The sequence below is a fragment of the Ipomoea triloba genome, chromosome 15 (assembly GCF_003576645.1).
Source record: "Ipomoea triloba cultivar NCNSP0323 chromosome 15, ASM357664v1".
In the NCBI taxonomy this organism is placed as follows: domain Eukaryota; kingdom Viridiplantae; phylum Streptophyta; class Magnoliopsida; order Solanales; family Convolvulaceae; genus Ipomoea; species Ipomoea triloba.
This window is the reverse complement of record NC_044930.1, coordinates 6,997,708-7,023,620: the sequence shown is the minus strand read 5'-3', so window position 1 is coordinate 7,023,620 and position 25,913 is coordinate 6,997,708. Positions and strand designations below refer to the sequence as shown.

The 25,913-nt window shown below is 33.9% G+C and overlaps 2 protein-coding genes and 4 long non-coding RNA genes across 6 annotated transcripts; all 6 read left to right on the top strand.

Moving 5' to 3' along the window:
- The first annotated feature begins 2,840 nt into the window (after positions 1–2,840).
- On the top strand, positions 2,841–7,126 carry LOC116006589 (probable alpha-amylase 2). Its single transcript, XM_031247025.1, has 13 exons — positions 2,841–3,301; positions 3,613–3,699; positions 3,933–3,966; positions 4,165–4,202; positions 4,547–4,673; positions 4,767–4,993; positions 5,213–5,358; positions 5,457–5,569; positions 5,663–5,751; positions 6,015–6,137; positions 6,327–6,362; positions 6,476–6,574; positions 6,697–7,126. The coding sequence occupies exons 2-13, from the start codon at positions 3,682–3,684 to the stop codon at positions 6,886–6,888; spliced, it is 1,242 nt and encodes a 413-aa protein (XP_031102885.1). The 5' UTR covers positions 2,841–3,301; positions 3,613–3,681; the 3' UTR covers positions 6,889–7,126.
- A 533-nt stretch (positions 7,127–7,659) lies between these two features.
- Positions 7,660–8,052, top strand: LOC116006592. The gene is made up of 2 exons (XR_004095167.1): positions 7,660–7,811; positions 7,892–8,052. It is a non-coding gene; the product is annotated as an uncharacterized LOC116006592 (long non-coding RNA).
- Positions 8,053–8,195: 143 nt separating this feature from the next.
- On the top strand, positions 8,196–8,889 carry LOC116006590. Its single transcript, XR_004095165.1, has 2 exons — positions 8,196–8,337; positions 8,460–8,889. It is a non-coding gene; the product is annotated as an uncharacterized LOC116006590 (long non-coding RNA).
- Positions 8,890–9,422: 533 nt separating this feature from the next.
- LOC116006591 lies at positions 9,423–10,711 on the top strand. Its single transcript, XR_004095166.1, has 3 exons — positions 9,423–9,574; positions 10,137–10,192; positions 10,335–10,711. It is a non-coding gene; the product is annotated as an uncharacterized LOC116006591 (long non-coding RNA).
- Positions 10,712–11,264: 553 nt separating this feature from the next.
- LOC116005545 lies at positions 11,265–12,169 on the top strand. The gene is made up of 2 exons (XR_004094986.1): positions 11,265–11,784; positions 11,862–12,169. It is a non-coding gene; the product is annotated as an uncharacterized LOC116005545 (long non-coding RNA).
- An 8,245-nt stretch (positions 12,170–20,414) lies between these two features.
- On the top strand, positions 20,415–23,945 carry LOC116007375 (cytochrome P450 CYP82D47-like). The gene is made up of 3 exons (XM_031248037.1): positions 20,415–20,907; positions 21,048–21,504; positions 23,208–23,945. The coding sequence occupies exons 1-3, from the start codon at positions 20,417–20,419 to the stop codon at positions 23,829–23,831; spliced, it is 1,572 nt and encodes a 523-aa protein (XP_031103897.1). The 5' UTR covers positions 20,415–20,416; the 3' UTR covers positions 23,832–23,945.
- Positions 23,946–25,913: the final 1,968 nt, after the last annotated feature.

Sequence of the window (25,913 nt, the reverse complement as noted above, 5' to 3'; positions counted from 1 at the left end):
TTTTTTTTTTTTTTTTTTTTTTTTTTTTTTTTTTTTTTTTTTTTTTTTTGCAGTTTCAAAACACAACCAATATTCTTCATAAGATTTTCTCTACGAAGTCATATTTATGTCAATCCAACTTAAGGTGCGTAGATTAGAAGGTTAAAGTATTAGTTTAGAATTTTTTTAAAGAGTATTGATCACCGCACGGGAAGCTTTAACCGCACCTGAACCTCTTTCATATATATATATATATATATATATATATAAGGATCATGTGAAACAATTGCCTTAGGTGAGAAATATGATGTAATTATATCCGTAGATTGAGTTCAAATCAATAAGAGTCCAAATTGGAGTTTTTTTTTTTTTTTTTATGTGGTGACATTATTGTAATTTTGTGTAAGTAAATTAATTTTTTTGTTTTCTAGTGCACATTGTTCCTTCTTCCGGAGCATATTGTTATGGCATACAGAGCACATTGTTATACCTTCCAGAGTACAATGTTGTGCCTTCGTAGTGAATATTGTTTGCCTTAGAGTACATATTGTTGAGCAATCATGAGCACATTGTTTAGCCCTCCAGAGCATATTGTTGTGCCTTGCAGTGCATATTATTGTGCTTTCTAGTTTTTAGATCATAAGTGTTATATATATATATATATATATATATATATATATATATATTTAAAGAGCATTATTGAATCACTAATTTTAGTTGAATATTGTGATCTTTTATGATTTGTGTTGGAGATCATGCATTAAATTTAGTCTTTTCAATAGTTGTTCTATATTTTTCTATTTCCAGTGCACATTTTCGCCTTTCCAGAGTTCCAGTTCTTCCAAACTTCTAATGTACATTGTCCCTTCTTTCAGAGCACATTGTTGTGCCTACAATGCGCATTTTTGCCTTCCAGTGCACATTGTCTCTTCTTTCAGAGCACATTGTTGAAGTTCGTAGGTAGCGATTTTTTTTTATCTAGGGTTGAGATTCTTTCTCATTTCTCACTTGTGACTTTCTTCTCACCCGAACCTCTTCTATATAGGAGTGCATTCAGGTGCGAACTACTCGCCCAGGAAAGAAGTGAGACAAATCTAACGGATCAGAAACACTATTTTTTTTTTAAACGCGGTGACATTTTCGTAAATAATTGAATATTAAAGTGCAAGTAAAATGTATTACAAGGTATTACAAATGCAAGTAGCAGTTTCATATAATGAACCTAAGTGCAAGTAAATTGTATTACAGGTGCATGTAAAATGTACATTAAGCATCAATAATAACTGCACCTAACGTTATAACTAGTTGTACCTAATGTTATAATTAAGTGCACCTAGGTACACCAATGTTAACAAGGTAAATTACTTGCACCTGTAAGTGAAAATAGGTGCACTTGTAAGTGATTTTACTTGCACTTTTTACTTGCAAATGTGCATCAACTACTTGTATTATAACACATTTACTTGCACAAAAGTTTGAGTTATTTACGAAAATACCACTACGTCGTTTCTTTAAAATTACATCTGATTCGTTGACCTGAACATGTGAATAACTATGAATAGTTCTTAGTTCTCTCCTTATATTTATGAAAATGACCCCGCTCATTTTTTACTTGATTTCTCATCTATCAGATCTTACAGATCAATGGTTTAGATTTGTCCTCACGTTCTAACTTGGGTGCATAGTTCTCATATGATTAGTATTCTATATATATATATATATTCATCACTATGTACTGTACTTTTAAAAATCTAATTTTCCTGTTATTATTCCCAATTTAGATTGCTTGCCCATGATGGACAAGGAGATAAGGTTGAATGCATGTCCCGTTGCTCTTCTATATTTGTGTTTCCCATTGCTCTTCTATATTTGTATTTTTGTAATTAATAAAACAAGAGGGGTATACCTCGGCTCAAGTTGATAACTTTTCTAAATAAAGAAATGTATGCCAATATCAATTCATCAATAGTTTGAGCAAATGAGCAATGCATGATATATATAGTGATGAAGTGTCACTTTTGACTGGGATGATGGTGCAAATGTGCAATAAAGCTATAAAAAAATTGTTTGTTTATCTAATTTCTTTCTTAGTCCCATTAATTCTTTTCATCGTTAGAACAAAGAGTTAATAACAATGTATTTTTCTTTACTATTTATAACAAGCTTACAGCTAAGTTAAGCATCATTTATTTTAAAGTTTACAAATTATTCAAATTTAGTATTACTGTCAAATTTGGGTTTTAGCGAACAAAGTTTTCAATAAACTATTCATGTTTATGTTCAGTAAGCGTTCGTTTATCAAAGTAAACGAACATAAATGAACAAATTTTAGAGTTGATTTAATAAACAGACGTCTGACTATTTGCATGCTTATTTACTAAGAGTTTGTTAAAGCATTCGTTAGTGTTCATTTAATAACGTTCATGAACTGATTTGTTTAATGTTCGTTTAAATGTCCACGAACATGCTCATTTCGTATTCATTTAAGATGTTTATGAATAATTTTAAAATGTTACTTTAGTTTAGTCTAATTTTTTATAGTCATGAACATATGTTATTTTTTGTTTACGAAATGAATATGTGCATGTGTTTGCTTGTTTAGTGTTCGTTAATGTTAACAAACACATTTGTTAGTGTTCGTTAACGCGATTGCGAACATTAATTAATGTGAACAACCATGTTTGTTTGTGTTTGGTTCGTTAATAACCGGTTGAATCAAGAATGCTTACTAAATAAAAATTAAATCTTTGATACGTTACCTATATTATAAAAAATTTCATTGTTGTAAAGAAAAATGGAAAACATAAAACAAGTTTATCACTCGAAAATTAAAGTGGAAATTGAGTAGTCTCTTCCTGCCTATTGTTCATAAAATTCAATTCCCACCAAGTCCGAATCCAGAAACGACAGTCCACGCACTTTCAATCTCACAATTCTCAACCGTTAAACCATGAACACCAAACGCTCTCTCTACTCGGAGGAGCGATACCTGAGCAAAGTGGAGTTCCTTTTGAATTTTGATCCTCATCCGCAAACATCTGTCCCCCAATTCTGCAGAATCCTGGATATCGGAATTGGCTGGCTGCGCATTCCGTGCCGTGCTTGCCGAATCCTCTCTTTTCCGCGGGCATAGATTCTCGCTTTTCTCTATTTCCTGCTCTCTGTGGTTCACAATTGGCGATTGATTCCGTTTCTTGTGAATTTATCCTGTTTCATCACAGCTTTTCGCCTTTTCAACATTTCCTTTTGTTATAAATACCGACGAGCCGGAGAAGGTGAACTCACGCTGCGATCGGGCTTTCTTTTGGAGCATAGGGCGCGGGTATGTATGCTGAATTTCTTCAAATTAATCGTTTTTTTTTCCCTGCTAAATGAACGTTTAGTCTAGTGATCAAGCTGATCACTGGCCAGAGGTGAGGCTTATTTGATTTTCAGTCACAATACCAAACTGCCTGTGTATTATCCAACCATTATGTTTGATTTGTTTAACTTAATGCATGCACTTTTTTGTTTCTTCTTGCTCTATCTGTACGGAATACTATAATTTTTGGTTTTAGATGTGTTATTTTTTATTCATATTCATGTATTTTGATGGAATCATCAACCATGGATGACAATATTTATTGGATGCAGGATACTGTTCTCGGGCCTCACTTTGCTTAATCCAGTGTCAAGGTTTTGTGAAATTGCGCTTGATTGGATATGGGTTATCATACCAATGTATGCATCCTATTCCGTTTTGTTTCTATTCATTGCTCCTTTACTTTTCATCATCTAAACATTTAGAGGCCAAAACATGGAGAATTGATGAGAAAACAAATTAAATGAGATCATTAAGAGGAAAAACAGAGAGTTGAAATAAAGTATAAACAAGTTTATCACTGATATGTTGTATCAGTGGGCTTGGTGGATGTTTTCTTTGGTTATCTGATCTTAGATTCTTTGCTGTACAGGGATGGGATAATAACTCACAACAGAATGACCCCTGTAAGTGCTCTGTTTTCGTTTAGAAATCTGCTGTCATACTTGGCATCTCATTGCTATTGACCTTGCTTTCACATATTGGATTATTTATTTATGATAGAAAGCCTTGAGAAACTTGTAATTTTCTTATAAATCTAATCTAAGACGGGAAATGATACAAATAAATGCTACTAACTGAATTTTGGTCTGGCACATTTTCAGTGGTTGTGATACGCAATGGACAAGAGATCATCTTACAGGTGACTTGATTATGTTAAAATTTTTTACTTTCCCTGTTACTACAAAGAAAAAAATCTGAATTATTTGATGCATATTATGATGAGAGATCTTCATAGTTGAGATAGGAAGCATGTTTCTATATCTATCATTAGGCAATAGCTTGACTTTGCTATTTGCTTGGTGATCTCAAGAGTCATGCAAATTTTAGGGAGCTGAGTGCTGGCTCAATTTATTTGGTGTAGAGTAACTACTAAGAAATTATAAAATGATAAAGTTAGAAGCCAAGTGCCTCTCTCGCTGAAGAACAGATCCTTTGTAAATTTAATAGTAATGATGACAACAAGAAGTGATGGTTTATATGCAGGCTTTCAATTGGGAATCTCACAAGCATGATTGGTGGAGGAACTTAGAGAGAAAAGTTCCTGATATTTCAAAATCTGGATTTACAAGTGCATGGTTGCCTCCGGCTTCTCATTCATTTTCACCAGAAGGTTAAAGCCGAAAATACTTTTAGTGAAGTTGAACCAATATTTTGCTTCCCTTTCTACTGCTATACAGAAAATGTTTCTCTTCTTTCATGACAGGTTACCTTCCACAAAATCTCTATAATCTCAATTCTTCATATGGTTCTGAACACCTCTTAAAGGCTCTACTCAATAAGATGAAGCAGTACAAAGTTAGACCAATGGCTGATATAGTCATAAATCATCGTGTTGGGACTACTCAAGGACATGGTGGGAGGTATAACCGATATGACGGAATTCCATTGTCTTGGGATGAGCGTGCTGTTACATGTTGTAGTGGTGGACTGGTAAGAATATTATAGTAGCCAATTTGTTGATCACTTCAAGAGATTACTTTATAGATTTGTACAATTTTTTTACTCAAGGTCTTAAAGCTAAACTCTAGGAGAAATCTACCAGATAATATATAATATTTGAAATGTTAGAAATACCAAATGCTTTTATTGTATCTAAATTAAATTAAAGCATTTTTCTCTTTGCTTTATCCATCTAATTGTGCCTTTCAGGGCAACAGAAGCACTGGAGACAATTTTCATGGTGTTCCAAATATCGATCATACTCAAGGCTTTGTTCGAAAGGACATTATTGACTGGTTACGATGGCTAAGATACACTGTTGGGTTCCAAGATTTTCGTTTTGATTTTGCCAAAGGGTAGAGAATATGTGGAGCTTTTAATTCTTTTTCACTCTTCCATCTTCCTCTCATTCAATTTATTCTTATTGCTAATCTTTTGTTGCATGCATATATAGGTACTCCACGAAGTATGTGAAGGAATATATAGAGGGAGCAAAGCCAATATTTTCTATTGGTGAATATTGGGATACATGCAATTATAGAGGCACCTATTTGGATTACAACCAAGGCACTGTGCTTTCTACTAAAGTTTTCCTGTCTTTATATTTCTGTGTGACTTTCTCCTTATATTTAAACTTTTTTCCTTTTAAATCTCATGCAGATAGTCACAGACAAAGGATCATTAACTGGATTGATGGAACTGGGCAACTTTCAGCTGCATTTGATTTCACAACTAAAGCAATCCTACAGGTTTTCTTTTTTCACTTTAAATGTTTATGCCCTCTTTTAAATGACCTTCAGACACTAGGTTGTTTATCAATGTGAATCCTCTTCTACTAAGATTATATGCTTAGGAACTATCTATATCGAATATCTTAAGGTATTTGTATCTCTATCAAAATTGAATTGCCTGCAAGTTTAGTTTCTTATTTCTCATCTGAAGCTCTATGTAGGGCATTTTATGCAACTAAATTAGGTGGATTAATAAATGAATTGACCTACAATCTATTTAGGAAGCCGTGAAAGGAGAATTCTGGCGTTTGAGAGACGCTCAAGGGAAGCCTCCAGGAGTCATGGGATGGTGGCCTTCAAGGGCCGTCACTTTTATTGATAACCATGACACGGGATCCACTCAGGTGACCTTTTATTGTTTTCTAAATGTCTTTTTTAGTTGTGTATTGCATCTTTTGGAATGGTGTTATGTCTTTAAAGCATAAGTAATATGCTCTCTCTCTCTCTCTCTGATATGACTAGCTATTTCTGTACAAACAGTGCCCGTTTTCCTTCAATTATTTTGCTAACTAAAGAAGTACTGCTCTGTGCAGGCTCACTGGCCTTTTCCTTCCAGTCATGTTATGGAGGTATAAAGAAATATTTTCAATCAACTGTCCTTTGAGGCTTTATAAGTTTTATTTTGTTTTTGGCAATAGATTAATGTCTCTTATGTTTGTTCTCTAATGCTTGTCAACTCCAGGGCTATGCCTACATTCTGACTCATCCGGGGACTCCAGCAGTATTTTACGATCATTTCTATGACTGGGGAAATTCACTTCATGACCAAATCGTTAGGCTGGTATGTTAATTAAGCATGGTCTTATTCAATAATCTCTACATAAACAGTTTGTTTTTTTTTCTTCTATTTTCCAATTATAAACAAAATTGAGTATTTGTTTAACTCCCGGATTGCATTTATAGATTGATATCCGGCGCAATCAAGGCATAAACAGCCGATCGTCTATAAGAATTCTCGAGGCTCAGCCAAATGTATATGCAGCAATAATTGGAGAAAAGATTTGCATGAAGATCGGTGATGGGTCGTGGTGCCCGGCTGGGGCAGAGTGGAGACTTGCAACTAGCGGCCACCGCTATGCAATCTGGCAGAAGTAACAATCTCTTGGTGGTAATGAGCATCCATCTTGTGAAAGATTGAGGGAATTTGTCATTAGGTATAACTATTAGTTAGAGATCCAGGAGTTTACTTATAAGATTTCTTGAATAAGACTTTCAATTTCAGTTGTAACAGTGGCTGTAATATTTTGTTATAATTCTCTTGAGTAAGACAATAAAATGGCCATTTGAGAGTTAGTTGAATATTCAGTTATTGGAATGGATCTTGAGTTTGCAATGACTTGTTTTATGTGGGTTGATTGGAATAATGGTTTGGATGATATTATTTTCAGTTTATCTATTTGATATGTCTTCATATATCTTAAAATAATATAAAGAGCCACCTTATTTTTGCCCAAGACTTTTTCAGGCGGCTTTTTTTGTACATTGTGCATTAGTTGTTGTTATTTGCAAATAGAAGGGTCTATTTTGCCCCTACCGATGATCGGCCGTCCGAATTCAGGTTGCTGAATGACAATTCTAACACTATTCACTTGGGTCTACTTTGAATATTATATACATGACTGCTATCCATACATACCAATAAGGACGCAAGTGGGCAACACAATAATGCTTTGAAATAATAAACAAAACCAAACAAAAGATAGTGGGAAAGCATCAACACCACTCATACGACAATGAATAATGAAAACAATTATATATTTGCTTTAAAAAAAAACAATTATATATTTTTTTGTTGTATTATCCATCTTTTCACTAAAGTGGTGGATTAGTTGGAATGCGAACAAATGAAAACCAATTATTCATTTCTTATCTTCTTTCTCTAGCATTCCAATTCCATTCGACCCTCTCACCCTCTTCACCCCATTTTTTTTTTCAGATCCCACGCTGCCAGATCGAAGAAGAAAGTCGTTGCCTCTCTTAAGATTTGCAACTGCTCCTCATCCGCCAGAAGATGAAAGGTCATAATTTTATCTCTATTCTTCATCACACTCAGTTTTGTCACGTATCTACCGTTTCAGGGTTCGTGATATATCTACAGGCTCATGGGTTTGAGTACCTTGGCGACGCATACTGACGGTCACGGCATGTGGCCGCGAGAGTAAATATTTAATTTATGTGTTTGCCATCTAATTTGCTGGCCCTTTTTGGGACTCATGATGTACTGAAATGGTGTCTTGGAGTTAAAGAGTTTTCCGATCATTTTAGTAGGCATTTTTTGTTTGTATTTTTTTGGACTTTATTATCAAATTTGATATTCAATTCGAGTGCTGTACTCCGGGAGGTTTTGGTAGTTTGACGGTGGTGCTACTTCCGTTGCAACATTTTTNGTTTTTGGCAATAGATTAATGTCTCTTATGTTTGTTCTCTAATGCTTGTCAACTCCAGGGCTATGCCTACATTCTGACTCATCCGGGGACTCCAGCAGTATTTTACGATCATTTCTATGACTGGGGAAATTCACTTCATGACCAAATCGTTAGGCTGGTATGTTAATTAAGCATGGTCTTATTCAATAATCTCTACATAAACAGTTTGTTTTTTTTTCTTCTATTTTCCAATTATAAACAAAATTGAGTATTTGTTTAACTCCCGGATTGCATTTATAGATTGATATCCGGCGCAATCAAGGCATAAACAGCCGATCGTCTATAAGAATTCTCGAGGCTCAGCCAAATGTATATGCAGCAATAATTGGAGAAAAGATTTGCATGAAGATCGGTGATGGGTCGTGGTGCCCGGCTGGGGCAGAGTGGAGACTTGCAACTAGCGGCCACCGCTATGCAATCTGGCAGAAGTAACAATCTCTTGGTGGTAATGAGCATCCATCTTGTGAAAGATTGAGGGAATTTGTCATTAGGTATAACTATTAGTTAGAGATCCAGGAGTTTACTTATAAGATTTCTTGAATAAGACTTTCAATTTCAGTTGTAACAGTGGCTGTAATATTTTGTTATAATTCTCTTGAGTAAGACAATAAAATGGCCATTTGAGAGTTAGTTGAATATTCAGTTATTGGAATGGATCTTGAGTTTGCAATGACTTGTTTTATGTGGGTTGATTGGAATAATGGTTTGGATGATATTATTTTCAGTTTATCTATTTGATATGTCTTCATATATCTTAAAATAATATAAAGAGCCACCTTATTTTTGCCCAAGACTTTTTCAGGCGGCTTTTTTTGTACATTGTGCATTAGTTGTTGTTATTTGCAAATAGAAGGGTCTATTTTGCCCCTACCGATGATCGGCCGTCCGAATTCAGGTTGCTGAATGACAATTCTAACACTATTCACTTGGGTCTACTTTGAATATTATATACATGACTGCTATCCATACATACCAATAAGGACGCAAGTGGGCAACACAATAATGCTTTGAAATAATAAACAAAACCAAACAAAAGATAGTGGGAAAGCATCAACACCACTCATACGACAATGAATAATGAAAACAATTATATATTTGCTTTAAAAAAAAACAATTATATATTTTTTTGTTGTATTATCCATCTTTTCACTAAAGTGGTGGATTAGTTGGAATGCGAACAAATGAAAACCAATTATTCATTTCTTATCTTCTTTCTCTAGCATTCCAATTCCATTCGACCCTCTCACCCTCTTCACCCCATTTTTTTTTTCAGATCCCACGCTGCCAGATCGAAGAAGAAAGTCGTTGCCTCTCTTAAGATTTGCAACTGCTCCTCATCCGCCAGAAGATGAAAGGTCATAATTTTATCTCTATTCTTCATCACACTCAGTTTTGTCACGTATCTACCGTTTCAGGGTTCGTGATATATCTACAGGCTCATGGGTTTGAGTACCTTGGCGACGCATACTGACGGTCACGGCATGTGGCCGCGAGAGTAAATATTTAATTTATGTGTTTGCCATCTAATTTGCTGGCCCTTTTTGGGACTCATGATGTACTGAAATGGTGTCTTGGAGTTAAAGAGTTTTCCGATCATTTTAGTAGGCATTTTTTGTTTGTATTTTTTTGGACTTTATTATCAAATTTGATATTCAATTCGAGTGCTGTACTCCGGGAGGTTTTGGTAGTTTGACGGTGGTGCTACTTCCGACTCCGGGAGGTTTTGGTAGTTTGACGGTGGTGCTACTTCCGTTGCAGGGAGGTTTTGGTAGTTTGACGGTGGTGCTACTTCCGTTGCAACATTTTTTTTGTAGTTTGACGGTGGTGCTACTTCCGTTGCAACATTTTTTTTTCCGGTACGGGCGTTCCCTTCAGTGGTTGCAACATTTTTTTTTCCGGTACGGGCGTTCCCTTCAGTGACCGACGGGTGGGATCTTCAATGGCTGACAAACAATTCATGCGTGGTCCTACTGGTAATTTAAATTGAATTCAAATCTATTTGTAGTGGAATCTGATTCCATGCAGTTTTTAAATGGCTAAATTTTCACGCGGCAAAACCATTTCATATTGAATATTGGCTTTACTAATGTGGTTCGGATCTGCTGAATTGGAAAGAAAAAATGGCGGCTTCGTACTGCGACAGCGGCAGCCGTGTCTACAGCAGGGAAGAAGGCGCTCAGCGGTGGTGATCGGTTGGCGGCTAAGCCGATGATGATGGCTGAGCGATAGTTCTGGTGACTACGGGCTACGGCGGAGATTGAGGCTGCGGTGACGTTGGCTGCTGCGGAGGTCTAGGCCTGTTGCTGCTGCCTGGAGTTGAGGTTACAGTGACAATGGATGTATGGATGTTCCAAGTAGAATTACATGCCCGTATTGGTGATTGATTTGTTCCCATAAATTCCTGATTTTTGTTTAAAAAATTTCCTTTTTTTTTGTTCTTATCCTCTTCAAGAGTAAAAGATACAAATGGATAAAACAAGAACTTCCAACTTTTTCCTGTTGTTCCCACCTCCCCATTCATCTTTTTAATTCTCAAGGAGAAAAAAAAAATACAACATGACACATGGCTCCATAAAACAAAATAATAATAATAATAATAATAATAATAATAATAATAATAATAATATTATTATTATTATTATTATTATTATTATTAGTATGTATGGTATTATTAATATTAAAAATTTTTACAATATTATTTGTTGTATCTTATCTTATATACTATAATATTATAATAACTATAGTATATATAAAGAGCCACTTATAATTTGCCCAAGACTTTTTCGGAGGAATTTGTTGTACTATGTGTAATATTAGTTGTTCCTTGCAACATGAAATTATTATTTTAAATTTTACGGTGCTTCGCAGTTGGTCGCATTTTAAATTCCGACTGATTAGATGACAAGAGTTTGTGGATCAAGTTGGGTATGTGGCTTTATTATATTTATATATCCATTGAAATTGAAGACTGTGTTTAGTGGGAATTTCTGTTTGTTTGCTCTTAAAAGATAGCAAAAGTGAAGGAATAAGGAATAGGGAAATAAATATGTTTTGTGATTGAGAAGGAGCCAAAAGTTAGTGGAGTAAAAAGATAGCAAGAGTGGAGGAATATGAAGAATAGGGAATTAACTCAAAAAAAGAACTTAAAAAAAAAAACTCAAGAAAAGAAAGAATAGGGAATTAAATATGTTTTGTGATTGAGAAGGAGCTAAAAGTTAGTGGAGGTAAAAAAAGGAGCAGCCGACACATCCATGAGGATTCTTAATTAGTTTTTTTTTTCCTCTCTGGCTATTCATTCTTGAAAAAGGATGTAGAAGAATCAAGACATTCAGATCTTTGATCTCTCACATCTCTCTTTTGAAAGGAAACCACAGCAAAAACGACCTGAGAAAACTCGCAGGTAAACTCAAAGCCATCCACGCCGTTTGCGCCTGTCTCCACCTCCTTCTAGCTTGGTTTTCTCACTGCCTCCCCCATCCACGTCGTCGTCGGTCACCCTCGTTCGTCGTTGCATCGTGTGGAAGGACATCAACCTCTCTCTGCTTCATACAAGACACCATAATCGGTATGTTGATATTGTTTCAAGCTGCCTTGAATTCCTTAAGTAAATATGTTTTTTGTTTTTGTTCTCTGATGTTGCAGAGCCGGTATCAGATTGGTCGTCTAAAATTGTCATAGCCTATGAGCCTGTTTGTGAAATTGGAACACCTGCCCATGCACATACAAGAAGTTGGAACTTCTTGCTGCACGTTTAACTTTTTACGTCTGCACTATAACTTGTTGATTCCCAATAATTTGATGTTATTTTCCTTTTTCAATGTTCTTCGACTTAAACCTGTATCTTATCGACTTATCATTTGAATTGCCCCAAAAAGATACAGAGTATTATATTTTGGTTGTTCTCTTGAGAGATATTATTCTTTTTAAATTGAAACTTTGTTTATTCTGCACGTTTCAACTGTATACAAAATGAATTCAATTGAATGATTACAACTCCATTGCAAAATTAATTCAAATATTAGAAAAAATAGTCATTTTTGATAATCGGTTGTTCAGATAGTATACCATGTGAGTATGGGGTAATGACAAACAGGGAGCTCAATAATATAACCTGGTTTGTTTGGTTTATTTCAAAAAAAAAAAAAACAGGGAGCTCAATAATAAGTAAGAAAGAAACAATAGGAACAAGTAAAAAAATGTAGGGACAAAACCCAAAAAAAAAAAGGGAAGAAAACAAAAACAAGCAATAAGAGGAACAAGACAAAACAAATATGGAGAGTCATCAAAAGTGGAAGACAAGGGAAGATGATCGAAATTAATGGTTGTTAATATAAATTTCTCCGTTTTTATTAATGTACAGATACTTTGTCATTAGATTATAAAAAGTAGTGCACATATATGTATAGGTATATATAAAAAAAATATAATAAGTCTTAATCAAGATTATATCTTTGATTTATATCTCTTTTTGTATACTAATAAATGTATAATTTATTTTATTATTCGTATTAGTAAGTACGGTATTATTATTATTATTATTATTATTATTGTTATTATTATTATTATGTGTCTTATTTATTTTAATTTATTATTAGTATTAGTAAGTACGTTATTATTAATATTAATACTATAAATATTTTCTAAAATATCTTTTTTTTAATATTTGACAATATTATTTGTTGTGTTTAATCTATAATAATGTTTTGTTTATTATAGTTTTACTAATCAGAGAAAAAGAAAGGGTAAACTATACACGCTTGGTCTTATGCTTCTTTCCCATATCGCTTAAAAACGAAGACAAACCATACAAGAAAGCAACAAGAAGGTAGATCCATATTATTTAGTTTAATTGAGCAGGTGAAGCCGTGAATGTTTATATATATTATAATATATTATTGTATATTTGTATTATTAATCTGCTTCCCTCATCGTTCTTTTACCTAACATATCAGCTTTATTCCCACTGATGACTCACTAACTCATTATTGCTTTTATTATTTTTAGTGGCCACCTAGCAATCGTCTTTAATTTTCATTCACACTATTCTTTTTTCATATCAGCCTTATTATTTTTCATTCACACTATTCATGTANCCCCCCCCCCCCCCCCACCAAACAAAAACAAGAAGAATAAAACAAAAAACAAGACCCAGACAATGGCATTTCTCTATTGAATATGGTGGATGTTGTGATGGAATTATACAATAATACAAAGTGCTCTTGATTTTCAAATCTGTTTTGTTTTTTTTCTTACTTCACATCTGTTCTGTTATTTTGCTTGGCAGTTCAGATTCAATGGAAGAATTATGATTTATTTCGTTGAAGGATTGGGTTGTTTATTAGAATAGCTATTGGGCTGAGGTGGTTTTGATATGGGCTGCTGGTGGTGGTCTATCAATATAATTATTTGGATTGGGCTGAAATTACGTGTGGCTATTTGCAGTATATATGAGAATACATTTAAGTACTGATCTGCAACCCAATGTTTTGAAGGAGACAAAGAACAAAAAAAAATAAAAAAGGATCAAATGGCATGATCGTCTAAACGAGTTTTTAGGAGACAAAGACTGAAACCCTGATGGAAAGGAATCTTCGATTCGATCAGTACTAATACTATAATTTACTCCGTAATTGTTATATATCCATATTCCTATCCTAAAACTATAAATATAGATAGTCAGTTTAAACATACGTAATACATATGTTCAAATAAACATTTAATGTTAAACTTATATGGATCTATGTTGGGATTACTTTTTATGTTCTTTTGATGTATTCATGATGAGTAACTGTATGCTTATTATCACTTTTTACTCTTTGTTAATGTTGATATAAGAAAGTGAACCACAATATGTAATTGAAGTCTTATCTATACAAATACACTTATTAATTTACAGTTGTATTTTAATTATATTTTGGATTTGATAAAATTGTACAATTTTACTTTGTATTTGTTAACATAAAATGTCTTCAACCAAAAATAAAGAGAAATAGCAAGCAGCATGCTAAATGTGAAAGCATTGGAAAATGAAAATGAAACTATGCAAGGAAAGTGTTATGGATAGTATGAATTTGGAACAACCAAACACCAGAAAAGCAAAAACAAAGTGGTGGATAGGTGGCTGACGTGCAGCATCCGAAAACGGAAATGCAAGAGCAAATTTTTTTAGAATTTATAAAATTTTTGTGTAATGTGAAATTGTAAATTGTATAGGTTATAAGCCTTATACTTAGAAAATTGTAATAACATATAAAAATGTATTAAGTCCGGACTTAATTTCGTAGTTCTATCATCGGTACTTAAGTCTTAGGTCAGTTCGACGGCATAATCACAATGGCAAACTCTAAATATACTAAGTACGGTTAGGTTCGTATTTCCACCACCGACACTTTAGTCCAGGCTGAGATCGGCACCATAATCACAACGGAAAACTCTAATATATGGCAATGTCGGGTGCAAAGGTAGTAAAGGCCGCAAGTAATTAAGGAGAAAAATTGAAACATATAAATCTTCTCTTATAATTTCATCATGATCTATTACTCTATTATGCTCATAATGTCAATATTAAAATGTTATGTTTTTTTTTTAATGAAAAAAGTTTGAACATATATTTTGTGTTAAAATTATATATATAAATCTCCTTTGGGCCTTGCATTACGCGCAACGCGTGTACCACCGCTAGTTGTGATTAAAAGAGCTTATAGCTTTTACAAAGCTGCTTTGAACCTGTTGAACCAAAGGAGGTTTGGGCCTTTGTATGGCCAAAGATTTTAATTTGGATCTTCTTATCAAACTGGCATCGCATAGGCAAATTATGTTGTGGACCCACAAGGTGGACCTGGATTCAAAACTACGTCGTTTTTGTCTTTTTTTTTTCTTTCTTTTTTTTTAAATTAGTAAACATATTGCTGAATATAGAGTTGTCAAAAAATGTGTGAATGTAGAGGTTTCAAAGTGTGAATGTAGAGTATAGAAATCGTGAATGTAGATTTATGATTGTGTGAATGTAGAGTTGCCCAGAAATGTGTGAATGTATGTGTGAATGTGGAGGTTTCAAATTGTGAATATGGAATATAGAAATCGTGAATGTAGAGTTATGCATGTGTCAATATGTAATAAAGTTAAGAAGTTCTAGCAACTTGTAGCCCTATAATGTGTAGCAACTTGTAGCCCTATAATGTGTGAATGTGGAGTTCTCAAGTTGTGAATGTGGAGTATAGGACCTGTGAATATAGAATTTTGAATGTGTGAATGTGGAATTTACAAATTGTGAATGTAGAGTATAGTGTATGTGAATTTAGAGTATACTAGTATAGTTACTAAACATATACTCCTGTAATGTGTGAATGTGGAGTTTACAAATTGTGAATGTAGGATATAGTGTATGTGAATGTAGACGCAGGTCCACCTTGCAAGGTGGACCTGGGTCCAAGGCATAACAACCCCATGGCATGTGATCAACAGTCCAGATAAGCTTTGGGTTCAGATGATGAAGGCGAAGTACATGAAAGAGGGAAGTTTTTTTCACAGCGTCGTTCCCATGTAATGCATCGTGGGGTTGGAAGAGCATTGCAAAAGGCATAAATGTGATTGAACTTGGGGCGTACTGGAGAATTTGCAAGGGCAATTCATTAAATTTTTGGTGGGTCAGTTCGGGGCAACTCTACATTGAGATGGAGATAGATGTTCCGGATCACATAGCTAACGCTAAGGTATGCGATTTTATTACCTCTAACGGCTGTTGGGATACTAATAAATTGCAGGTGTTCCTCCCATGGGATAAAATTGAGGGTAAAAGATAGTAATAGGACGAAAATCAAAACAAGCGACAAAAATATAATATTTTTAAAAATTGAGACAAAAATGGGAAAAACTCATTTCCCAAATACGTCAGTTTTTTTTTTTTTTTAATTTGGTCTCCGACCCACCAAAATGGTCGCCGGCTTCTCTAGTGTGAAGGAAGAGCCACCGACAAAGGAGAAGCCAGCGACCAAACTGGTCGTTGGCTCCTTCGTTGGAGAAGTTGGCAACAATTTTGTTGCCAAGACCAAATTAAGAAGAAGAAGAAAAAAAAAAAAAACAACGCAAGTGAGACATTTGTATCTCGAGATAAGCAAGTTTCATTTGCGTTTGTGTTTGACCGGGTCCGACAACAAACGCATTTAAGAAATGAGTTTTTCTTATTTTTGTCCTAATTTTTAAATTGTCCTATTTTTGTCTATTGTTTTGATTTTCCTCCTATTACTATCTTTTACCCTAAAATTGACGCCATCAAGGCTATCCCATTGCCGGTTAACATGGAAACGAAAGACAAGCTTTGCTGGCTGGCATCTACCTCAGGTAAGTTTTTGTTGGCCTCGGCTTTTAATCTCATTTCAAGTAGTCCCGACGGCGATGAGGACTTTAGCTGGATTTGGAAGATGAAATGCGTGAAGAGAGTCAAGGTGTTTGTTTGGCTGGTCATCAAAGAGAAGGTTCTCACCAATGTGGAGTGGTTCAAGAGAAACACGACGAGAGACCCAAAATGTTTGATATGCGCGTGACAAAACATTATATAATAATATGACGATTTTGAAAAGTGGACAAAACAAAGAAAAGATATTTTGGGACATGCATTTGGCTTCAGAAACGTATGCCCAAATGGATTTGTTATTTTTATTTTTTTTCAAACATTGACCACATGCATATACATGTGAGGCCTAAGGGAGAGTCTACGGCTCTAGGTTCAGATGTACTAGGTGGCGGTGGTGACAATTATGGACAGCCACGATGAAAGTGATGATGGTGTGGAGACGCTCATGAAAGATTGCAAACACTTGATCAAGGGCTTTAATTTGTTTCTATCCGGTTTTCTCACATCGCTAGGGAAGGGAATAGATGTGCGGATCACCTTGCGAACATGACACAAGGGATGGGCTAGGGTATACCACCCTTCTGGAGTATGCTTTGATGGTGTTAAAAATTTCCTTTTAGCGAATGCTAATGGAGTTTGGACGCCAAGAGTTAGATAAGGCCCTATCGGCGCTGCAGAAGCACCCAAAAAAAAAAAAATAGTCATGGTAGAAGGATATCTACAAATAAAAATAGAAAAGAACATGTCATACTAGAACTTTACAACACATTTGGTTAACAATATGATTTTTGGAGGAATACAAATCATATTTCATAACGAATGAAATAGGGAATAAATAGAATATAAATTTTATTGCATTATTTGATTCGCCAAAAAAAAAAATGGACTAGCTTTAGAAATTGTATTCACAATATGGTTAATTTAAAAAATAAAATTGACCTTTAAAAAAAGAATAAAATTGAAATACCCTATATATGACTTATTTACCCATCTTTGTCTGTCTCCCCCCTCGTCGCCCTTGAACAACATGGGAAATAGCTATTCCTTTTGTAAGATAATACCTCATTCCTGACAATAAAAAAGATTTACCAAATATTAAAATAAGCCTATTCCTTTTATTCCTAACAAATTTTGTAAATCAAATGTGATATTAAAACTATTTTGTAGTAATAATAGTTATTTACTAACAATTTCGTTTTCCTTGTTGAAGCAGCAGACAATTAATAAGGAAATAAGTTAATATTGTTGTTGATGTCAATTTGTCATCAAAAATTTGAGTGCGTTTAGATTATTATCTCAAGAATATTATAAGTATATTTAGAAGGAAATAAGTCAATATTGTTGTTGTTGTCAATTTGTCATCAAGAAATTGAGTGCATTTAGATTATTATCTCAAGAATATTATAAGTATATTTAGATTTTCATATGTAATCAAATTAGTTACGCGTCATTATTTTTGTTGGATTAATGTGACACGTACACGTGTGCATACTTAAATTAACCGACCGAATCGAAAAATTTTTGTTAACTGCTTTTTAACCGAAAAACTTCGGTTCGGTTAATGGTTAAAGAATTTGTAAAATTTTGGTAAACGGTTAATTCGGTTTGAAATTATCGATTAACCGAATTAAGCGAATAGTTAATCAAAATTTTAAATATATGTATATATAAATAATTAAATACATATGGATGTTTGGACTTTATAATTTGTGCTTTTATGTTTGTACTGTTGTTATGAAATTGTGCTTGTGTATTTTCTTATTGATTTATTATTATAGGTATTATTTTAAAGATTTAAAACTTTAACTTAAAAATTTTTATTTGGTTAATCGGTTAACCGAAAAAAAAAAAATCGGTTCGATTAAACCTTTGAAAACTTTGGTTAACCGATTGCATACCCCTAGTGACACGATGCTTTGACTAAAATGAGTATATTTCATTTTTTATCCTAAATTTATATGTGACCGTCCATTTTAGTCCTTTTTAGAGCATCTCTTTTTTGTTCTAGTATTATTGTGGTATGATCACTTTTGGTCCTCCGTCAATAAAATCGTTTAAATCTTGTTAAACGCAAGGACATTTCAATATTTTTTTTATACAAAGTGGGTTGACTAGCTATTTTTATTTTTATTTTTTGAAAAAAATCATAATTGAAGACCTAAGTGCCCTTGTATTTTACGAAATTTAAATGATTTTGTTGATGAAGGACAAAAATGGTCATACCACAATAATATTAGGACCAAAGGAATTGAAGATGTTTTGAAAAAAAAAAACTAAAAGTGGATAATCACCTATAAATCTAGGACCAAAAATGAAATTAACTCCTATAAAATTAATAAATTGAGACATTTGAAATCAATACATATTAAGATTTGAAAAGTATTTTATAATTCATTGAAAATTTTCACTTCGTGTTTACATGATCCATACAAAAGTTATTCTTCATCTTCATACAAAAGTTATTCTTCATCTTCAAACTAACTAAAGACTGTCAACTTCTTTGATCTCTTCCGAGTAGGTAGCACTCTTAACCACAGAGGTGATAGGTAGTTGGACATTAACCATTTAGCCACATCCTTCTATGAGTTGATAGGTAGGTGGACATTAATCGTTTAGCTACATAAGCCACAACGGCATGTCTCGAATCGAGCAAAGGTTAACCTTGGCCAACCCGGCCGACGTCCAATAATTTCCTCCTAGTACCTGCCACAACCTTTTGAACACCAAGTCCAGTTGCGCAGCATGTCTGACTTGGTCCTTAGCCTCGCGCTCATCATCCCCTCCGGGTCATCCCTCTCCTAGGACTGGACTTGGCCCGACCTACGCTCACATCTCGCCCATCCAAGATTGGACTCGACTTTCGCCTCGCCATTGATTCGAACCCAAGACCTCGGCTCTGATACCAATTGTTATTTTGGATTTTAATTTTTGACGCATTTTCATCCAACTTTTATCCCTGCTCTTTTAATTTCGTCCTAATTCTTTACTGTGCTAGCTAACATTTCCTCCCTACTTCTTGAACAATGCTTTCTATATCAAGATTTTTTTCATGTACTCCAGGACATTTTAATTGATTGCAACGACCCTCTACATTCTTATTGTGAATCTGGGAAAAAATTCCTAACATATTACGCTAACCTCAACCCAGCATATTAGGAAATAATTAATGGGATAAACTGCAAATAAGTCATCCTACTATTTGGGAACAAGCAATTAAGCCATCAAACCCGAATAACCCCAAATAAGCCACTGAACTCGGAATAACAAAGCAATTAAGCCACGGAAACCGGAAAAATGAACAATTAACCCATTTTTAACTGGTAATTTGAATTTTATTAACCCATTTTTAACTGGTAATTTGAATTTTTCGATCACCGGCGACATTTTCCGACGACGACCAAGTCGCCGCTGCGAGGGCGACCAGATCTAGTCGCCTTCCCCAAGGAGAAGGCGACCGGCAGTGACTTGGTCGTCACCCGGTCGTCGAAAAATGTCGCAGGTGACAGGAAAATTCAAATTACCTATTAAAAATGAGTTAATTGTTCTTTTTTGGTTTTAGTGGCTTAATTATTTTGTTATTCCGAGTTTAGTGGCTTATTCGGAAGTTATTCGAGTTTGATGACGCTTGTTTCCAAATAATTAATTGGCTAGCTTCTTGTCTTTTACTGTGAAGCAACATATTAGGATAGCCTTATGCTCCTCTTAGTGGATCAAAGGAATACATGCGTATACTCTTTATTGTATGTTTGATAATGATGGGTAGACATACATTGCAAGTTGCGCCTAATTTTTCTTATAAATCAAGAGGTTATGTCAATATTTGGAGTAGCAGCCTAGCTAAGCCATGGACTTCCTTTCTCCACTCTCCAATAATATTACAACATCAACATCTACTATAGCCTGCACTTTTGTCGTCGTCCTCTTCTTTCTATGCAAGTCGTTACTATCAAACCACAAACATAACGAAAAACTGGCACCAGAGCCCGCAGGTGCCTGGCCCATAATCGGCCATCTCCACCTCCTCGCCGGCGGCCAGAAGCCTCCTCACTTGATCTTGGCCTCCTTAGCGGACAAGTACGGCCCTATATTCCGACTGAGACTGGGCGCGCAACAAGTGGTGGTGGTGAGCGACGCGAAAACCGCCCAAGAATGCTTCACAGTGAAAGACAAGAAGCTAGCCACTCGGCCCAAAGCTCTAGCCTCCGAGATCATGGCCTACAACTACACCATGCTCGGGCTCGCACCTTACGGGGCTTACTGGCGCGAGATGCGAAAGATCGTCGTGCTCGAGCTGCTGTCGAACCGCAGAACCGAGCTGCTAAGACCGCTGAGAAGGTCTGTTAGATTAATTATATCACATGGAATCATAATATGCCATAATAAGGATCGTACTGACTTCTAGTCATATCAAACACATAATATTATCATATAACTTATGATGATGTTGTAATAATAATAATAATAAAATGTTACAGGTCCCACATCGGAAGATCCATGAAGCGTACCTTCGACCACTGGTCGGACAACAAGGATGCGGTGACGGTGGAGATGAGGCAGTGGTTCGGCAGCCTAGTGATGGACATGTCGGTTTCCATGTTGTTCGGAGAGGACGAGGTTGGGGATGAGGGCAAGTTTCAGAGGGCTAGCCGGAGATTGTTTGAGCTGTTTGGGGAGCCGGTGGTGGGGGATTTTATCCCGTGGCTGAGATGGTTGGACATAGGGGGACACGAGAAGGCCATGAGGCAGACCGCCATGGAAATTGACAGCTTTGCTGAGAGGTGGATAGAGGAGCACAAAAGAAAAAGGAAGGATAAATGTAAGGAAGAAGAAGATTTCATGGACACCATGTTATCACTATTTGAGACTGCATCATCTCATCAAAGTCTTCCTGCTGGATATGATACTGATCAGATTATCAAATCCACTTGCTTGGTATGTATAAATCTTTAATTTTTCACATTTCCTTTTTTCCAATTTTACTTCTCTTTTTATATGAGTAATAATTTATGAATAGCCAATTTGTGGGATACCGAATACCATTTTAAATGTGTGATAATAGAATCATGAATATTTCAAAAAAATTATGAGTAATACTAAGTATTCCTCCTAAAAACTTTCTTCTGATCAAATTTCTCTCTTGATGTGGCGGCATCTAATTTGATTATTTAGTATAAAATTAAAAGTGTCTGGACTAACCAATTCATGACACCCAATGAATATATGGCACATCATGATTGGGAAATTTAGGATGGGTGAATACTGGATAGCATTTTTCATTATTTAATGAGTTAATTCCATTTTTGGTCCTAGATTTATAGGTGGCAATCTACTTTTAATCCTTTTTTATTAGAACATCCTCATTTGGTCCTAATATTATTGTGGCATGACCAATTTTAGTCCTCCAACAACAAAATCATTAAAATACCGTTAAATACAAAGACATTTCAATCTTTTTTATACAAAATATGTTGAATTGCTATATTTTTTATGTTTATTTTTTTGAAAACATTCATAATTCAATACCGAAATGTCATTGTATTTAACGATATTTACACTGATTTGTTGATAAAGGACCAAAATTAGTCATACCACAATAATACTAGGACCAAAAGTGAATGTTTTAATAAAAATGGACTAAAAGTGGATTGTCACCTATAAATCTAGGACCAAAAATGGAATTAACTCTTATTTAATTATACCTGCTTAGATAGTCCATAACTAATCAGTTTAAATTAAGAAACTCAATAATAAAACCACATAATAATTTTGTGACCAATTTAATTGATTAGAGTTGGCATGCTAATTTAAATACTAATAAAATATTTTATTGAGATGGAAAATGGTTCTTAACTATAATAATTTTGCTCCTCTGGTCTTAAATCTCCCTAACATAATTTCTAATCATTGGGTGTTATGAATTGGTTGAATTAATTAATTTTTAATTTAAAGGTAATTTAAGGTAACCAATCAAACAAAACAATAGCGTCAGTATCAAGAAGAAAAATTATGACGGAAAATTCTATTAGGGACAAATAGTAGAACTCTATTATTGAGATTGCCCAATGTGATATTTGAACATTGCCATAGTCATGCTTCAACATCACCACGAACTTTATTGAAAGGAACAACTAGTTTTTAATAGCTTTCTAAACATTTTCATGTTGACTTTATGTTAGAAATTGCATGTATACTACGTACGACGATTTATGCATTTAATAAATACGGAGTAGTATTCATTCGATCTCATAACATTAGTTTAGTTACGTTGTTCACGTGAATCACGTGAACCAGGTTGACTAATTGTAATATAATGAATAACTTTTATATATATATATATATATATATATATATATATATATATATATATATATATATATATATATATTGAAAACTGAATAACTTTTATGTGATTAGAGACTACAGGTAACGTTTACTAATAGAAGCTTTTTTATTTTTTATAAACTAAAAAATAGAAAATAAAAATAAAGCATACGTTTAGTTGTACTTTAAAATAAAAGTATTAAAAAATAAGAAATAGGAAATGAAATAGTGTCACTTTTTTTTCTTTTGAAAAAAAAAAAAAAAGAAGTTATGTTTTATGTATTCCATGTTCTAATTAGCAATACGTCTTGCAGGCCATGTTGCTAGCAGCAACTGACACAACTAGTGTAACATTGACATGGGCTCTTTCTTTAGTACTAAATAATTACAAGGTATTGGAGAGGATTCAAGATGAATTAAACACCCATGTTGGGAATAAAAGATGTGTCGAGGAATCTGACCTGAAAGATTTGATTTACTTACAAGCTGTGATTAAAGAAACAATGCGTTTATATCCGGCTGTTCCACTCTCTGTACCTCACGAAGCTATGGAAAATTGCATCATTGACAATTACCACATTCAAAAGGGGACCCGTCTAATAACAAACTTTGTGAAGATCCATCGCGATCCAAAGGTGTGGACAAAACCTGATGAATTTATACCTGAGAGATTTTTAACTAATCACAAAGATGTCGATGTCAAGGGCAACAATTTTGAGTTGATTCCATTTGGTAGCGGACGAAGAATGTGTCCAGGGATATCTTTGGCCTTAGAAATTGTTCAATTGACATTGGCTACCCTAGTTCATGGCTTTGATATGCGAAGGCTATCAAATGAACCAATCGATTTGACTGAAAGTTGTGGATTGACTAATTTCAAAGCCACTCCACTTCAAGCCCTACTTATACCTCGCCTAGAGTCAAATTTATATGGTTGAACAAAAACTTTTGTCCTTTTATGGATGTATCTATCACATCGTTAGTGTGTAATATAAATCAAATTTATATGGTTGAATAAAAACTTTTTAGTCCTTTTATGGATGTATCTATCACATCGTTAGTGTGTAATATAAATCTAAATTTATATTATATGTTAATGTCACATGAAGTCTTCTGAGTATAGTGATTTTGTGACGTTTAGTCCTAAATATTCAAATTGATCAGTTTTGGTCATTCGACTTTTAAATTGTTACTAATTGTGGTTCAAGTTAACCACCATTGGTCCTTCAACTTTCAAAATATAACCAGTCACGACGGGTTAAAATTGATAGTTGAAGGACCATTTATGGTTAACTTGGACTATGGATGGTAAAAATTTAAAAATTAAAGGACCATAGATGATCAATTTGAAAGTTTAGGATTAAACGTGACAAAACCATTATACTCGGAAGATCATAGATGGTATTAACTCTTTATGTGTTAGGAATTTATTTATTCATCTTAATTTCGGGTGATTGAAGAATATGTTAATATAAGTGTTTGGTAATAAATTAATTTGGTGTGATTGGTTTTAATTTTTATAAATATGATGGAACTAAACAAAAATTTCTAATCTAATTAGACCAGGCGATTATGGACATGACCTGTTAACACGATACAAAATCGGACAAAAAAATAATGGGTTAGTGTTTAACCTTAACGTGTCCCGGATCGTTAACGGGTTGACCCGTTATGTTTCGTGTCTTAACGGGTCAACCCGTTAAACCTATTAAGAACCTCTTTAACCCGTTAACATTATCGTGTTAACCTGTTTACACGAACCCGTTTAGAACACGCTAAGAACTAAGGATGAATTTACTAAATTAGGCCAAGATCCTAAACCAATTATTGATGTTCAACAATATGAAATTTGAATTTTTATTACTTTCAATTTTATTCTAAAAACTAGTATGAACTTCTTTAATTATGAGTTTTGGATGTTATTTTATCATTGTATGAATGTTATAAATTGAATATTTTTTTAGTTTGTTTGATGGATTGAATTGTAGGTTTTATTTCTTTTTTATATAACTTAACTTTAAATTTTAGTGTTTTTTTATATATAATAATAGGTTTAGCGGGTTTAGACGGGTTTCGTGTCGAAACGAACCGGAACCTGTTAACAAAAAGTGTCTATCATGTCAACCCGCTTAACCCGTTAAACAAGAAGAAGAAGAAGAAGAAGAAGAAGAAGAAGAAGAAGAAGGAGGAGGAGGAGGAGGAGGTTGGTACTATTTATTTATGTCTATGTTTTCATTACTTTTTGATACATTATACCTTAAAAGTTGTACTACGCAATTTTTTTGACAAAAATATACATACCATTATTACTTTTATGTTACATTTTTCATTACTGTTACTATGCACATATCTCGATCATATATTTTCTTATATTTTTCAATGGTAATAATATATGTAGACATTATATTAGAGTAATATAATCATAGATCATGGTATTGATATAACGTACATTTTTAATACACTGAAAGTTAATTTTTTGATAATATATTATTTGAGTACTAAATGTACATTGTTTAGTATATTATCAAATAAAACTTTATTATACAAATAATCTACCTTTAATATATTAAAAATGAACATTTATTCATGATCAGGAGTATAATTTGTCAGCCATCAATAATATATATTTATGAAGTAAAAGTATATTATACGGATGTCAAACATGAAATAATAGTTATGAGTATATGACATGGAAAGGATTATATAGTTTATATTATTTCTAGATGTTAAGTTTAAATATTAAATTATGTAAAATAATAGTTGACGGGTTTTAGGTCAACTTGGGCGTTTGGTTCGGGTTATCTAGGATAACAAAGGTTATATTTGGCTTTTTATACAAGATTACTAAGTTTGGTTGAAGTTATTCAACATTCCCTTGGAATGTTATTTGCCCTCCACATAAGCTTTTTCCTTAATTTTGAGGAAATGTGATGCCCTTCCTTTTCTTAGGTAATATAACATTCCCTTGCCATTTTACAAAATCTACCCTTCCTTTGTTTTAGGTAATATATTTTTGGTTT